This window comes from Nomascus leucogenys, chromosome 1a (genome assembly GCF_006542625.1).
Source record: "Nomascus leucogenys isolate Asia chromosome 1a, Asia_NLE_v1, whole genome shotgun sequence".
Lineage (NCBI taxonomy): Eukaryota > Metazoa > Chordata > Mammalia > Primates > Hylobatidae > Nomascus > Nomascus leucogenys.
The window spans coordinates 57,128,469-57,146,894 of NC_044381.1; the positions used below are offsets into that span (position 1 = coordinate 57,128,469).

Sequence of the window (18,426 nt, forward strand, 5' to 3'; positions counted from 1 at the left end):
TATGTGGCCTTGATTAATTTGGGATTCACAAAAAGTCAGATGAGTGGAAGCAACACATTTAACATTGTCAACTTCAGAAAACATCGACAGCATTTTGATTCTTCTGCTGCATGCCTTCCTTTCCCAAGTCCTGAGGTGCCACTGTAACCACCCAGCTGTTTAGAAAGAGTTTGAGCTGACAAGGCAGTTGTTGCTCTCTCAGTTCTCTCTTCGTTAATGAGGACAGGGAAATAATAAGAGTCTTAGCACTGCCTCAAAACACTGCTTTTGTTTTCTATTATAACAAGCAGAAGGCTGATCTGTTATTTCAATCAAACCTTTCTCTGCCAGCAGATTTTTCACCTTCCATCCCATACATAGCTACCCCCACATAAGTATCAGGACCACCCAGGGAACCTGACCACTGTAGCAAAGGTGAATGCCAGTCCCTGCCCCTGGCCATGGCCTTTCTTTTTCTTGCCTTACTGTTTGACCTGAAATGGAAATATGTCACCCTGAGAGCTGCTGTGGGGTCAGGAGCAGTTTCCTCTAAGGGAAATCATGCCCATAGCCCTTCAGAATGAGAGTTGGCCCCATCTTGCTGAAAGTGACACACAGCTGGCTGTAGAGTCAACCCTTTTGTTTTTATGTGAAAACCATAAGAGGAACACTCAATCTTCCCCATCTTCCCAGGTCACATCCCCTTTGCACCACCCATCAGATATTTTTGGTTTGTTTTCTTTTTGAAAATAGAAACAAAACAAAGGCTGCCTGTAAGAGTACTCTGTGTTCATTTTTAAAAGTATTAAAAAATTAAAATGTCTGTCAAATCAAAGTCACCCAGTGATAAGCCCTATAAACATCAGCTCCTAAATGCAGAGTCCCTGTGTTGAAAGGCGGCTCATGGTCCTGCTGCTCTTCTAGGGCTAGTTATCTGCTAATACTCCAGTAGACTCGCCTGCTTGTTCTTTAGGAGGGCTGTTGTCTGAAGGAGGAGAGAATGATTATCATCAGTGCACTGATGATTGGAAAAAAGCCACTGCTTCTGCCTGTCACAGTCTTGTAAAAATTCACCTGAGGCCTCAGGGCTAACCTGGTTTGCTGTGCTCTCCGTCCCTGCCACCTCCTCCCTTTGCCATTTGTTCTTCTCCATTCTGTATCGCAAGCTCAGTTTTCGTCTGTGTGACTGTCTGGTTTGTTTTGAAGAGAAGGCCACCTCCCCTCTCCCCAGCCCTGCCTTGGCCCTCTCCAGCCACCGGCCTGCATGAAATGTGCCTCTGGCTGCACCCATCTGGAACTTTAGAGAGATGCCACGTTTTCTTACACCCTGAACAGCTTTTGTGCTCTGTAGGTAAAGATACTTCAGATGTTACTTCTGAATTTGCCAAAGCTCTGTCTTCCACATTAGGAGTTTACACCACTCTCTTAGACCATAATGATAAGAAAGCTCCTTACTTACCAACCTACTGAGTTTGTCCTTCTGGCTTCTGATGAGCATTTAAAAAGCAGCAATCACTTCACAGCAAACATGAATCTTATTTGGTGCTTGGCATTTTGCTCTGAGGAAGTTTTCTCATTCGGGCCAGTAGAGACGTGCCAGCTGCACAGTGCTCTGTGCCGAAAACTGTAAGGTGGGGGCGATCAAAGAGCTGCAGAAGTTGGCCCCAAAGCCAGGCCCTGCCAAGTGTCCCACCTGTTGAGAATACTGGTGCATGATGGCAGTATTTGAATAAATAATTCAGTCTTCAGCTTTGGTGACCTTGATATGAGCTATTGCACACAATGTAAAAGAATGGGGCTCAAAACCCATCTCTGCCACTTACTAGTCTGTAACCTTGGTACATTACTTGACCTTCTCTGGGCCTCAATGACATCATCAGTCAAATGAGGGTGATCTCAACACCACTGTTCACATCCTATGAGCCAATAGCAATATCCTTGCCATCTGCATAAATAAAAGCAAAGAGTGGTTTGGATGGTATGGGGTCCCTCTGAGGCTAGAACTGGCTTTTTTTTGAACTTGGAGCAGAGAAACCCATTTAAATAGTGGAGAGCAATAACACCAAGTAATTTTAACAAGGAGTTTCTTTTTCTTTTTCTTTTTTTTTTTTTTACTTCTCTTATTTCATTATAGGAGATTCAGGTAACCTTCTCTGCAGTCTTGCTGGACAAATGACCCTGGAAAGAATGAGGAGAAGAGTTGCTGGCTGGTGTGTGTGTGTGTATGGTTTGGTTGCGACTGTGACATCTTTCCTTCCGTCTCCATTCCATTGCTGGCCAGCAAACTTATGTTACATCCCTTTCATGCCTGTCTGTGTCACTCAGGTAAGGTTTGCGTCCTTGCTTCAGAGGGTCTCAGGAGACTCCTGGGGGGCTTGCTCATGCACCCCACCCAGCACATACACCTTGAATTCACCTCACCTTTATTGAGAAGAAAGTCTAATGAAATAAATGTTTTAAAAACCAGACTTCAAATGAACTATGCTGTTGCCAACAGGAAACTTTACTAGAGTAAGCTGCATATTTGAGAATAGAAATTGAGGGGTTAGCTGACCCCTTCAAGGTATCTGGGAGGGGCAAAAAGTGAATGATCCTATGCATTCTAGTTATTGCACTTTGCCTGCAATTATAGTATTATCTGATTTTTTTAATTTAAATTTAAATTTTTTTTTAGCAAGAAGTAGCTATAGAAAAATTACAGTATTATCTGAAATATCTCCCAAGCCTGCCAGTGGCATTGGCTCTTGATTTTGGAGGAAAACTTTCATGTGGAAATCTTTTTCTTTCATTTCTCTCTTTTAATTATCCCCTCTCCTCCTACTTTCTTCCTTCTCTCTTTGCCTCTTCTTCCCTTCTTAAAGCTCCTCTATCCAAAAGAACACATTTTCATTTATAAATTTTCGTTTTCATTTATAAATTTCCGTACTTTTTATATTGAGACATTTCTTACTTAGACAGCGATCATGAAGTAGTAAGTTGATCCCGTAGTATTCCTTTAGTTAAATAAACTTGGATGAACATGACGCTGCAACATTCCAAGGGGAGACAGCACTTACACAGTGAGCTGAACTGCCATTTAAAATGACATCTGAAGTACTGTTTATAAACCTCAGTCTTTCCCTTTCAAAAAAAAAATTTCTTAGAAGTTCATTGAAATAAAGAAATCAAAGTAACTGAGCAGTCATGATATTGAAATTACTGTAACACCCTGGTGCCAGATAGCTACATTTAGAAAGACGCTTTTGAAAGGATGCTTTCTTACTTGCTTTTAAGTTGGATTCATTATGTCTATTGTCTCTTTTAATGAACGTCTGTCTTTTCATCATGCTGAGGATGAATTGCTTATCTGTGCGGTGTGAGGATTAGTATAGCTAAGGCAGCATATCCTTTGTGGATTTCCATTTAGTTATGCATCTTCAGAAATGAAATTATTGTAACAAGCAATTTTTGTGTTAAGATATGTCTCCTCCTGCCATTTTCCTTCATATTGCATTCTAAAAAGTAGTTGATAAATACCCTGCATATTGGAAAAGATGGAATGAAAGCAAAAATATCCAGAGAGAAGCTACTACGTTGCTCTCTCACAAATGTGTGTTGCATCAGTTGAGTACTTACATAGGTAGCATCTTCTAAGATCTGTAGTATAAATACTGTATACAACAACACCGTATCACCACTTGTAGTATAAATACTGTATACAACTACCTCAAATTAGTAATACACACAAACCCATAATTGGCTATATTTTTAGTTAGTATTGCTCTCTTCCCCCATCTTTTTTTGCAGTAGAGTCACACTGTCTTTGTAGAAAACATCTTATTAAACTGCTTTTCAAGAATTAGTTAACTCCATCCAAATCTATACACAGCCATTACTTTACTGCCATGTAATCACCAGTGGGTATTTAGAGTTCTGAAAAAACTAACACGTTAGGTTCTGGGAGGACTGGACCAGGCTTAAGTGTATGTCCTGTCCTCCTACTCAAAGCTTGAAGAAAATCTCTTTAATGATTCCACAGTCCAGAACTATATGACATCAATTGCAATCGTTTAGACAGGGATACTAAAAAATAAAAATTCACACATTGCTTCCCTTTTTAAGTGTCAAAGACACATGACATTCCATATAGTTACCTGTGGGGGTCTGACTGAAACCTGCTGTGAGTTTCAAGGACACTGTGGGAATGTAAAGCTTGCTTAAAAGATAGGGCAATTCCAAAATTATGCCGGAGCTTTCAAAAGATGGGGAATGGTATCCTGAGATGTATCTACATGTTCCTTGACCCCTGGAGTTTTAATGGCCACACTTTCCGCATTTCCCACCTGCTGTTTTCTCAGCACCTCCTGCAAGTAGCACTTCCACTCCTCAGTCCCATGTAACCAGGAAGCAATTCTCAAGTTTTCCCAAAAGTACAGAATTTTATACTACTCAAATATAATTTAGCCAGACCCATCTTTAGTTTTCCTCCTCTTAGGAGAGGAAGTTTTCTTCCTCTTCATAGAGTTCAGAACCTAGCCCCTTAACAGAACTCAATGTGTTAATTTTCTCAGAACTCTACTCACTGAATGATTGTGTGGCAGTAAAATATTGGCTGTATATAGTTTTTTTGTTGTTTGTTTTTTTGAGACAGAATCTCACTCTGTCACCCAGGCTGGAGGGCAGTGGTGCGATCTTGGCTCACTGCAACCTCCGCCTCCCAGGCTTAAGCAATTCTCCTGCCTCAGCCTTCCAAATAGCTGGGATTACAGGCGTGTGCCACCACGCTTGGCTAATTTTTGTATTTTTAGTGGGGACAAGATTTCACCGTGCTGTCCGGGCTGGTCTTGAACTCCTGGCCTCAAGTGATCTGCCTACCTCGGCCTCCCAAAGTGATGGGATTACAGGCGTGAGTCATGGTGCCTGGCCTGGCTGTATGTAGATTTGGAGGGAGTTAACTCTTGAAAAGCAGTTTAGTAAGATGTTCTCTACAAAGAGAGTGTGACTCTACCGCAAAAAAAGATGGGGAAAGAGATATCCAAAAATATACCCTATTATGGGTTTGTTGTGTCATATAGCTCTGGACTGTAAAATCATTAAATAGAGATTTCCTCCAAGCTTTGAGTAGGAGGACAGGACATACGCTTAAGCCTGGTCCAGTCCTCCCAGAGCCCAATGTGTCAGTTTTTTCAGAACTCTACATACCCACTGGTGATTGCATGGCAGTAAAATATTGGACAGAACAAGGCCTGGCTAGAACTTTTCATGGGTTCTTACACTGTCTGTTGATCCCAGGGGCACCGCAGGCCTCGAAATCAAAATAAAGGTGTTTTACTTGTCTACTCACTAGTATTTGGTCACTGGAGTGTGTGGATGAGAGATTATATTCCACTTCAGTGGCTAAATTCTCCCTTTAAGCAGTGTCTAAGACTAAAAAGAACGATAGAGGATCAAACAGAATCTCTTTCATAACCATCAGAAGAAAGAAGTGCTGTATAAGTACTTACATATTAGTATTATATAAATCAGACATTCAGGTCAGTCTGCCCCCTCTCATTTTTTGTTATGTTGAATATTTACACACCCTCTTCACAACTATGTACAACAATATAATCATCCTTAATATATGAATAGCCTACACATGCAAATATAATTGCCCTATATATTTAACACTCTATAAAGCATAGATGTTAACCACTGAAAGATAATTATATGTGTATATACCTACAGACCTATAGTCAACATAACCCCCATTTCATGCTGCTAATATACCCACAAAGACACACTTGCCAAGGCTTCAGATTTATCCATTAGTTCATATATTACCTTGTTAAGAGCTTTCAATTCGTTACAAGTGTCTTTTTGTTTGTCCCCCAGGATACTATGGGGACGGTCTAAATGCCATCATTGTGTTTGCCGCCTGTTTTCTGCCAGACAGCAGTCGGGCGGATTACCACTATGTCATGGAAAATCTTTTCCTGTGAGTGATACTTATGACAACGTGCTTTGAGTTAATGTCCGTGGCATGTAATGGCAGATAGAGCATCTTTAATTAAAGAAAACAGATGATGTAGAATGTTCTAAGCCTTCAGTGAAAAGTCAGTAAGGTTTCTGTCAAGGAATGTTGCTCAAGGGGCTAAAACCTTTAAAGGAGCTCTTTTGTGGGTAGACTAGACTAAAACCAAAATGAACAGAATTTTGCTTGCATTTTAAAGTTCTGTAACATTTCCTTTGGGCAAAGTATTATTTTTGTTCCTTCATAAGATGTTCTTAGTCAGCTAAGACTGACTATAACCTGACTTCATTAATATCTGCCCTTACTTAACCTGAGTTACCCTTAGTATTTGATAACATTGTTGACAGTTTTGAAAGTCAGGATTCTTTCTAACCCGTACATTTTTCTAGTGTACCTCCATTTAAAAGATAGATAGCCATACTGATAAATGAGTAATACTCTCAGAGGAATGCTCTTAGGTAACTGTATTCTTCCCAAGGTAAAGAGGTAATATGCACAATCATTCTTAAATTTCATACACCCTGTACTTTTAATATTACGTAATTATGGTGTCAATAGGATGTGGGAACTGAAAACATTCCTCTTCCTTCCTGTGATCAGATATGTAATAAGTACTTTAGAGTTGATGGTAGCTGAAGACTATATGATTGTGTACTTGAATGGTGCAACCCCAAGACGGAGGATGCCAGGGCTAGGCTGGATGAAGAAATGCTACCAGATGATTGACAGACGGTATGTGGGCTCTATTATTTAATCACTGTTTTGATTTTGGTAAACTGAAGGCTAAACAACCACATGGTATACTGTTATTATCTTCATTATACACAAGAAGAAACCAAGCCTCAATAAGATCAAATAAATTGTCTAAGTTGCTATTAAGCATGTATTCTTTTCAAAATAGTAAAGGTAATACTGACGAGAATAAAAGCATCATTAAACAAAAATACACCATGTTGGTTATAGATTCATGCACTCTAAGAACACAACCATTCTATTTTACATTTACTTCTATGAGAAAATGAGGTTTGAATCATAGAAGTTTCAAATTACATCTCAAAAAGCATTCTTGTAATTAATCATGGCCATTCTATATCTTCCTACCAGGTAATAGTAACTTGCATAGAACTCCCTAAAATTATACACACACACACACACACACACACACACACACACACACATTTTTGTTGTTGTCGTTGTTGGAGTCTCACTCTGTCACCTAGGCTGGAGTGCAGTGGCATGATCTTGGATCACGGCAACCTCTGCCTCCTGGGTTCAAGCGATTCTCCTGTCTAACCCGCTGAGTAGCCAGGACTTACGGGCGGGCACCACCACACCCAGCTAATTTTTTTATTTTTATTTTTAGTAGAGATGGAGTTTCAACACGTTGGCCAGGCCAATCTGGAACTCCTGACCTCAGGTGATCCTCCTGCCTTGGCCTCCCAAAGTGCTGGGATTATAGGCATGAGCTACCACGCCAGAGTTAAATTATATATATTCTTATTTAGGAATATGTTTTATGTTTTAATTCCCACTGAAAATGGGTTAAGAGTAATGTATGTTTTCTTTTTTCAAAATAGGTTGAGGAAGAATTTGAAATCATTCATCATTGTTCATCCATCTTGGTTCATCAGAACAATCCTTGCTGTGACACGACCTTTTATAAGGTATAGTAAGTACTACTAGTAGTTTTAAAAAATATGTACTCATTGTCCTAAAAACAAGAATTCCTAAACTAAGAGTACCCAGGGAAATATATTTGTCTCTATCTTTCCTAGAAAGGTGCTTTGGACTATTCATCAAGAATCCCGAATTAAGAGAGAAAATGCTGTCATGATGAATATTTCCCCCAGATCATTATAAAACAGGGCCTCTAAATTGCTTGCTATAAACACGGAAGATGAAGTGGTGGGATTTTCATGCCACATTAGAAAGGAGAATAGATAATACATTTAAAGTGATATGCTATTATGTAGAGAATAGAAAGGTAGAGTAATATGACAATGGAAAGTAAAGATGAATCAAGGGCAGAAACAGAAGCCATATCATGTCTCAATTGTGCCACTTCTTCTGAATAGACCTACACAACGTTTATATAACTACCAAAGTCATATAGAGTCTGGGCAGCCATTTTGAGAGCTGTGTTTTGATCACCCATGAGGAGTCTTGGTTTCAATTCAGTGAATATTTATTTGTCACTTATTTTATGTTAGGTTTTGTATAACCTTACATCTTAGGGATGCAAAGTAAAATAAGATATGGTTCATAATATAGTAAGACTTCAAATAGTTAAATGAAAGGGATAGTATTTGCTTTCTAGATAGCTTTAAAAACAGAATAAAATTTGCCCACCATCGGGGTACAGATTAGATTAATTGAAATTTTCCCATCTCAAAGTTATTAATGAATTTCTTTTAAAAATTCTGATAACTTTGCTTCTGGGGAAAAAAAATAAACTTTAAAATCTTTTTTTGTGTGTACATAGATTTTACTGTAGCTTCCAGATTCTACCTTTCTTGTTAAGTATTTAGTTATATTTATTTATTATTCTTATTCCCCACTTCCAATTGCTAATGCTGAAGAATGTACCTGAAAATCAAGAATTGTTAAAATGGTAGACTGAAGGCTAAACAATCACATGATATACTGTTATTATCTTCATTATACACAAGAAGAAACCACTGAAGAAACGAAGTTATCAGAATTTTTAGAAGAAATTAATTAATAACTTTAAGATGGGAAAATTTCAATTAATCTTCAACCGAGTAGCAGGATTCACCATAGTTTACCTCTGGCAAAGATTATCTGTTTACCATACTGTTAAATTGCTTTTAAAAATATTATGAGCAGCCAAGCGGGGTGGCTCATACCTGTAATCCCAGCACTTTGGGAGGCCGAGGCAGGCAGATCGCTTGGGATCAGGAGTTTGAGACCAGCCTGACCAACATGGTGAAACCCCATCTCTACTAAAAACACAAAAAATTAGCCAGGCATGGTGGTGGTGTGCCTATAGTCCCAGCTACTAGGGAGGCTGAGGCAGGAGAATCACTTGAACTTGGGAGGTGGAGGTTGCAGTGAGGCAAGATCACACCACGGCACTCCGGCCTGGGCAACAGAGTGAGACTGTACCTCCAAAAAACAAACAAAAATATTAGACCTATTTAAGGTATACAAAGAGCCACTTATTTTAATAGTTTCAGGAAATGCTTTAACTAGGGAGTAGGAATCAGTGTATGCTGATAAGCTTTCAAAAAGTTTAATGGGTAGAAAGGGAAACATTAGCATAGTTACTGATTCATCGATGTTTGCTTAATAATTCGTCACTTATAAAACAAATGTTTTTTCTTGATTAAGTAATGTTAAAAGATAAACTTTAGACAAATCAATCAGTTTATTGGAGCAAAAAGTGATTTATGAATCCAGCATCACTTAGAACCAGGAGAGGTTCAGAGAGCTCCTCCCAGCAAAGTGGGCAGACAGTATTTGTCCACAGAAAAGCAAGGTGATGTATAGAAATAGCTTGATTGGGTAGAGCTCAGAAGTTATCTTATTTGGGTATAGTGTGATGAAGCATTTGCTTTATATGGTCATGGTATGATCATTTGGCAACCTGTGATTGCTGAAGCTCAGCTGCTTTGATTGGCTGAGACTCAGCTAGTCTTTGCAAAAATATACCCATAAGTTAGGTTGGAATTTTGTTTACATACTATGTTAGGTTGCAGTTAGCTACCTGGGAACTCAAACTACAGAGAAAGCCTCAAGCCAAATATAGTTTAACAATAAGAAAACGCTTGGAGCCAAGATGGCCGAATAGGAACAGCTCCGGTCTACAGCTCCCAGCGTGAGCGACACAGAAGACGGGTGATTTCTGCATTTCCATCTGAGGTACTGGGTTCATCTCACTAGGGAGTGCCAAACAGGGGGTGCAGGACAGTCGGTCCAGCGCACCGTGTGCGAGCCGAAGCAGGGCGAGGCATTGCCTCACTTGGGAAGCACAAGGGGTCAGGGAGTTCCCTTTCCTAGTCAAAGAAAGCGGTAACAGAGGGCACCTGGGAAATCGGGTCACTCCCACCCTAATACTGTGCTTTTCCAACAGGCTTGGAAAATGGCACACCAGGAGATTGTGTCCCACACCTAGCTCATAGGGTCCTATGCCCATGGAGTCTCGCTGATTGCTAGCACAGCAGTCTGAGATCAAACTGCAAGGTGGCAGCAAGGCAGGGGGAGGGGTGCCCGCCATTGTCCAGGCTTGCTTAGGTAAACAAAGCAGCCAGGAAGCTTGAACTGGGTGGAGCCCACCACAGCTCAAGGAGGCCTGCCTGCCTCTGTAGGCTCCACCTCTGGGGGCAGGGCACAGACAAACAAAAAGTCAGCAGGAACCTCTGCAGACTTAAATGTCCCTGACAACTTTGAAGAAAGTAGTGGTTCTCCCAGCACGCAGCTGGAGATCTGAGAATAGGCAGACTGCCTTCTAAAGTGGGTCCCTGACCCCCAAGCAGCATAACTGGGAGGCATCCCCCAGTAGGGACAGACTGACACTTCACTCGACCAGGTACTTCTCTGAGACAAAACTTCCAGAGGAACGATCAGACAGCTGAATTTGCGGTCTCACGAAAATCCACTGTTCTGCAGCCACCACTGCTGGCACCCAGGCAAACAGGGTCTGGAGTGCACCTCTAGCAAACTCCAACAGACCTGCAGCTGAGGGTCCTGTCTGTTAGAAGGAAAAGTAACAAACAGAAAGGATATCCACACCAAAAACCCATCTGTACATCACCATCATCAAAGACCAAAAGTAGAAAAACCTACAAAGATGGGGAGAAAACAGAGCAGAAAAACTAGAAACTCTCAAAAGCAGAGCACCTCTCCTGCTCCAAAGAAATGCAGTTCCTCACCAGCAATGGAACAAAGCTGGATGGAGAATGACCTTGACCAGTTGAGAGAGGAAGGCTTCAGATGATCAAACTACTCCGAGCTACAGGAGGAAATTAAAACCAATGGCAAAGAAGTTAAAAACTTTGAAAAAAGAATAGATGAATGTATAACTAAGATAACCAATGCAGAGAAGGGCTTAAAGGAGCTGATGGACCTGAAAGCCAAGTTTCGAGAACTACGTGAAGATTGCAGAAGCCTCGGTAGCCGATGCGATCAACTGGAAGAGAGGGTATCACTGATGGAAGATGAAATGAATGAAATGAAGCGAGAAGGGAAGTCTAGAGAAAAAAGAATAAAAAGAAATGAACAAAGCTTCCAAGAAATATGGGACTATGTGAAAAGACCAAACCTACGTCTGATTGGTGTACCTGAAAGTGACGGGAGAATGGAACCAAGTTGGAAAACACTCTGCAAGATATTATCCAGGAGAACTTCCCCAATCTAGCAAGGCAGGCCAACCTTCAGATTCAGGAAATACAGAGAACGCCACAAAGATACTCCGCGAGAAGAGCAACTCCAAGACACATAATTGTCAGATTCACCAAAGTTGAAATGAAGGAAAAAATGTTAAGGGCGGCCAGAGAGAAAGGTCGGGTTACCCACAAAGGGAAGCCCATCAGACTAACAGCTGATCTCTCGGCAGAAACTCTTCAAGCCAGAAGAGAGTGGGGGCCAATATTCAACATTCTTAAAGAAAAGAATTTTCAACCCAGAATTTCATATCCAGCCAAACTAAGCTTCATAAGTGAAGGAGAAATAAGATCCTTTACAGACAAGCAAATGCTGAGTGATTTTGTCACCACCAGGCCTGCCCTAAAAGAGCTCCTGAAGGAAGCACTAAACATGGAAAGGAACAACCGGTACCAGCCACTGTGAAAACATGCCAAATTGTAAAGACCATCAAGGCTAGGAAGAAACTGCATCAACTAACAAGCAAAATAACCAACTAACATCACAATGACAGGATCAAATTCACACATAACAATATTAACTTTAAATGTAAATGGGCTAAATGCTCCAATTAAAAGACACAGACTGGCAAATTGGATAAGGAGTCAAGATCCATCAGTGTGCTGTATTCAGGAAACCCTTCTCACGTGCAGAGACACACATAGGCTCAAAATAAATAAAGGGATGGAGGAAGATCTACCAAGCAAATGGAAACCAAAAAAAGGCAGCGGTTGCAATCCTAGTCTCTGATAAAATAGACTTTAAACCAACAAAGATCAAAAGAGACAAAGAAGGCCATTACATAATGGTAAAGGGATCAATTCAACAAGAAGAGCTAACTATCCTAAATATATATGCACCCAACACAGGAGCACCCAGATTCATAAAGCAAGTCCTGAGTGACCTACAAAGAGACTTAAACTCCCACGCAATAATAGTGGGAGATTTTAACACCCCACTGTCAACATTAGACAGATGAACGAGACAGAAAGTTAACAAGGATACCCAGGAATTGAACTCAGCTCTGCACCAAGTGGACCTAATAGACATCTACAGAACTCTCCACCCCAAATCAACAGAATATACATTTTTTTCAGCACCCCACCACACCTATTCGAAAATTGACCACATAGTTGAAAGTAAAGCTCTCCTCAGCAAATGTGAAACAACAGAAATTATAACAAACTGTCTCTCAGACCACAGTGCAATCAAACTAGAACTCAGGATTAAGAAACTCACTCAAAACCACTCAACTACATGGAAACTGAACAACCTGCTCCTTAATGACTACTGGGTACATAACGAAATGAAGGCATACATAAAGATGTTCTTTGAAACCAACGAGAACAAAGACACAACATACCAGAATCTCTGGGACACATTCAAAGCAGTGTGTAGAGGGAAATTTATAGCACTAACTGCCCACAAGAGAAAGCAGGAAAGATCCAAAATTGACACCCTAACATCACAATTAAAAGAACTAGAAAAGCAAGAGCAAACACATTCAAAAGCTAGCAGAAGGCTAGAAATAACTAAAATCAGAGCAGAACTGAAGGAAATAGAGACACAAAAAACGCTTCAAAAAATTAATGAATCCAGGAGCTGGTTTTTTGAAAAGATCAACAAAATTGATAGACCGCTAGCAAGACTAATAAAGAAGAAAAGAGAGAAGAATCAAATAGATGCAATAAAAAATGATAAAGGGGATATCACCAATCCCACAGAAATACAAACTACCATCAAAGAATACTACAAACACCTCTACGCAAATAAACTAGAAAATCTAGAAGAAATGGATAAATTCCTCGACAAATACACCCTCCCAAGACTAAATCAGGAAGAAGTTGAATCTCTGAATAGATCAATAACAGGCTCTGAAATTGTGGCAATAATCAATAGCTTACCAATCAAAAAGAGTCCAGGACCTGATGGATTCACAGCTGAATTCTACCAGAGGTACAAGGAGGAACTGGTACCATTCCTTCAGAAACTATTCCAATCCATAGAAAAAGAGGGAATCCTCCCTAACACATTTTATGAGGCCAGCATCATCCTGATACCAAAGCCTGGCACAGACACAACCAAAAAAGAGAATTTCAGCCCAATATCCTTGATGAACATTGATGCAAAAATCCTCAATAAAATACCGGCAAACTGAATCCAGCAGCACATCAAAAAGCTTATCCACCATGATCAAGTGGGCTTCATCCCTGGGATGCAAGGCTGGTTCAACATACGCAAATCAATAAATGTAATCCAGCATATAAACAGAACCAAAGACAAAAACCACATGATTATCTCAATAGATGCAGAAAAGGCCTTTGACAAAATTCAACAACCCTTCATGCTAAAAACTCTCAATAAATTAGGTATTGATGGGACGTATCTCAAAATAATAAGAGCTACTTATGACAAACCCACAGCCAATATCATACTGAATGGGCAAAAACTAGAAGCATTCCCTTTGAAAACGGGCACAAGACAGGGATGCCCTCTCTCACCACTCCTATTCAACATAGTGTTGGAAGTTCTGGCCAGGGCAATCAGGCAGGAGAAGGAAATAAAGGGTATTCAATTAGGAAAAGAGGAAGTCAAATTGTCCCTGTTTGCAGATGATATGATTGTATATCTAGAAAACCCCATTGTCTCAGCCCAAAATCTCCTTAAGCTGATTAGCAACTTCAGCAAAGTCTCAGGATACAAAATCAATGTACAAAAATCACAAGCATTCTTGTACACCTATCACAGACAAACAGAGAGCCAAATCATGAGTGAACTCCCATTCACAATTGCTTCAAAGAGAATAACATACCTAGGAATCCAACTTACAAGGGATGTGAAGGACCTCTTCAAGGAGAACTACAAACCACTGCTCAATGAAATAAAAGAGGATACAAACAAATGGAAGAACATTCCATGCTCATGGGTTGGAAGAATCAATATTGTGAAAATGGCCATACTGCCCAAGGTAATTTATAGATTCAATGCCATCCCCATCAAGCTACCAATGACTTTCTTCACAGAATTGGAAAAAACTACTTTAAAGTTCATATGGAACCAAAAAAGAGCCCGCATCGCCAAGTCCATCCTAAGCCAAAAGAACAAAGCTGGAGGCATCACGCTACCTGACTTCAAACTATACTACAAGGCTACAGTAACCAAAACAGCATGGTACTGGTACCACAACAGAGACATAGATCAATGGAACAGAACAGAGCCCTCAGAAATAATGCTGCATATCTACAACTATCTGATCTTTGACAAACCTGACAAAAACAAGCAATGGGAAAAGGATTCCCTATTTAATAAATAGTGCTGGGAAAACTGGCTAGCCATATGTAGAAAGCTGAAACTGGATCCCTTCCTTACACCTTATACAAAAATTAATTCAAGATGCATTAAAGACTTACATGTTAGACCTAAAACCATAAAAACCCTAGAAGAAAACCAAGGCAATACCATTCAGGACATAGGCATGGGCAAGGACTTCATGTCTAAAGCACCAAAAGCAATGGCAACAAAAGCCAAAATTGACAAATGGGATCTAATTAAACTAAAGAGCTTCTGCACAGCAAAAGAAACTACCATCAGAGTGAACAAGCAACCTACAAAATGGGAGAAAATTTTCTCAAGCTACTCATCTGACAAAGGGCTAATATCCAGAATCTACAATGAACTCAAACAAATTTACAAGAAAAAAACAACCCCATCAAAAAGTGAGCGAAAGACATGAAGAGACACTTCTCAAAAGAAGACATTTATGCAGCCAAAAAACACATGAAAAAAGGCTCATCATCACTGGCCATCAGAGAAATGCAAATCAAAACCACAATGAGATACCATCTCACACCAGTTAGAATGGCCATCATTAAAAAGTCAGGAAACAACAGGTGCTGGAGAGGATGTGGAGCAATAGGAACACTTTTACACTGTTGGTGGGACTGTAAACTAGTTCAACCATTGTGGAAGTCAGTGTGGCGATTCCTCAGGGACCTAGAACTAGAAATACCATTTGACCCAGCCATCCCATTACTGGGTATATACCCAAAGGACTATAAATCATGCTGCCATAAAGACACATGCGCATGTATGTTTATTGCGGCACTATTCACAATAGCAAAGACTTGGAACCAACCCAAATGTCCAACAATGATAGACTGGATTGAGAAAATGTGGTATATATACACCATGGAATACTATGCAGCCATAAAAAATGATGAGTTCATGTCCTTTGTAGGGACATGGATGAAACTGGAAACTATCATTCTCAGTAAACTATCGCAAGGACAAAAAACCAAACACCACATGTTCTCACTCTTAGATGGGAACTTAACAATGAGAACACATGGACACAGGAAGGGGAACATCACACTCCAGGGACTGTTGTGGGGTGGGGGGAGGGGGGAGGGACAGCATTAGGAGATATACCTAATGCTAAATGACGAGTTAATGGGTGCAGCACATCAACATGGCACGTGGATACATATGTAACAAACCTGCACATTGTGCACATGTACCCTAAAACTTAAAGTATAATAATAATAATAAAAAAAAAGAAAAAAAAACCAATAAAAACATTTGTTACTGTAAGGCTATTAAAAATTATTATAATTCAACACTACTTATTGAAGGGAGCTTCAAGATAATAACAAGAACAGTAATAATAAAATTATAGCAATAGTGTTATGGTAAATTATGACTAATAATGGCTTAATTTATTGAGTGCTTATTTGCATTATCTGATTTAACCTAATGACAGTCCTCTGAAGTAGATACTTTTTTGTTTGTTTTTTTGTTTTGAGACACGGTCTCCTTCAGTCACCCAGGCTGGAGTGCAGTGGCACGATCATGGTTCACTGCAGCCTCAGACTCTTGGGATCAAGCAATCCTCCCACCTCAGCCTCCCGAGTAGCTGGGACTATAGGTGTATGCCACCACAATCAGCTAATTTTTTTTATTTTTTTGTAGAGATGGGGTCTCATGTTGTCCAAGCTGGTCTCAGACACCTAGGCTCAAGCAATCTGCCTGCTTTGGCCCAAAGTGCTGAGATTACAGGCATGAGCCACCATGCCCAGCCTGAAGCAGATACTGTTTACTATTTCCATGGTATAGGAAAAACTGCTGAGGTTCAGGGAGGTCAAATAAATTGTCTAAAGCAGGAACCAGCAAACATTGTTTATAAAGATTCAACTAGTAAATAGTTTAGGCTTCATTGGCCCTATGATTTCAGTCACAACTACTCAATTCTGCCATTATAGAGCAAAAGCAGCCATAGGAAACATGCAAACAAGTAAGTGGCTGTGTTCTGATTAAACTTCTTTTTTTTTTTTTTTTTTGAGACAACCTCACTCTGTTGCCCAGGCTGGAGTCCTGTGGTGTGATCTCGGCTCACTGCAACCTCTGCCTCCCCACCTAAGCCTCCCAAGTAGCTGGGACCACAGATATGTACCACCCACGCCTGGCTAAGTTTTTGTATTTTTGGCAGAGACAGGGTTTGCCATGTTTCCCCGGCTGGTCTTGAACTCTTGAGATCAGGTGATCTTCCCATCTCAGCCTCCCAAAGTGCTGGGGTTACAAGCATGAGCCACCATGCCTGGCCTCTGATGAAACTTTATTTATGAAAACCGAAATTGAATTTCCTATGATTTTTACATTGCAAAATATTCTCTTTTTTTTGAGAGGGAGTTTCACTCTGTTGCCCAGACTAGAGTGTGGTGGCATGATCTCTGCTTTCTGCAGCCTCCACCTCCCAGGTTCAAGCAATTCTCCTGCCCCCACCTCCCAAGCAGCTGGGATTACAGGCATGCACCACCACACCTGGCTAATTTTTGTATTTTTAGTAGAGACAGGTTTTCGCCATGTTGGCCAGGCTGGTCTTGAACTCCTGACCTCAAGTGATCCACCTGCCTCGGCCTCCCAAAGTGCTGGGATTACAGGCATGAGACACTGCGCCCAGCCCACATCATAAAATATTTTTATTTTTACATTTTTTTAACCACTTTAAAAAACATAGAAATCATCCTTCACTCAGGGACTATAAAAATCAGATAGGCTTGTGCCTATAATTCCAGCTACTCAGGAAGCTGAAGCAGGAGGATTGCTTGAGGCAAGGAGTTCAAGATCAGCCTGGGCAACATAGGGAGACTCTGTCTCTGGAAAATTTTTTTTTTAATTTAGCTAGGCAGCGTAGCATGTGCCTGTAGTCCTAGCTACTCCAGAGGCAGAGACAGGAGGATCACCTGAGCCCAGGAGGTCAAGGCTGTAGTGAGCTATGATCATACCACTGCACTCCAGCCTGGGTGACAGAGTGAGTCCTAGCTTCTAAAAAAATAATAAAAAACTGACAGCAAGCAGGCTTCAGCCACGAGCTATCATTTACAAACCTCAGGTCTAGGGTGACACAGCCTAGAAATGATAGGCTCTGTCTTTGAAACCAATAGTCTGCCCAATTCTAAAGAAAACCTACATCAAGTACTTAATTGTATTCTACAGTTTCATCATGTAGGAGCCTCTTCAAAGATCCTCCTTTGAATCAATTTACTTCAGTGTTAGCAACTTGTAGATCTGAAAAAAGAGACCACTAAAATGTATTATAGGTCTTTTCGCTACTGAAGGGTAGCATCTATGATAGAGGTATATGGCAAGTTCATTTTAAACAATGAGTTATTGGCAGTTTGGAGATTTCTCAAAGAACTTAAAACAGAACTACCATTTGACCTGCCAATCCCATTACTGGGTAAATACCCAAAGGAATATAAATCATTCTACCATAAAGACACATGCACACGTATGTTCATCGCAGCACTATTCACAATAGCAAAGACATGGAATCAACCTAGATGCCCATTAACAGTGGATTGGATAAATCAAATGCAGTACATATACAGTATGGAATACTAGCAGCCATAAAAAAGAACTATATCACTTCCTTTGCAACCACATGGATGGAGCTGGAGGTCATTATCATAAGTGAGTTATCCTAAAACCAAATACCGCATGTTCTCACTTATAAGTGGGAGCTAAACAATGAGTATACTCCAGACACCAGGGACTACTAGAGGGTGGAGGGTGGA

At 40.4% G+C, this 18,426-nt stretch overlaps 1 protein-coding gene across 6 annotated transcripts in view; it reads left to right on the top strand.

The window, feature by feature from the left end:
* The window catches only part of PRUNE2 (prune homolog 2 with BCH domain), a 297,985-nt gene that overhangs the window by 258,963 nt on the left and 20,596 nt on the right, over nt 1-18,426 (top strand). For all 6 annotated transcript variants that reach the window (XM_030809666.1, XM_030809689.1, XM_030809702.1 and 3 more), the window contains exons 13-15: nt 5,833-5,935; nt 6,572-6,703; nt 7,549-7,635. In XM_030809666.1, coding sequence (XP_030665526.1) covers nt 5,833-5,935; nt 6,572-6,703; nt 7,549-7,635 — 322 coding nt within the window. The remainder of the gene's footprint in view (nt 1-5,832; nt 5,936-6,571; nt 6,704-7,548; nt 7,636-18,426) is intronic.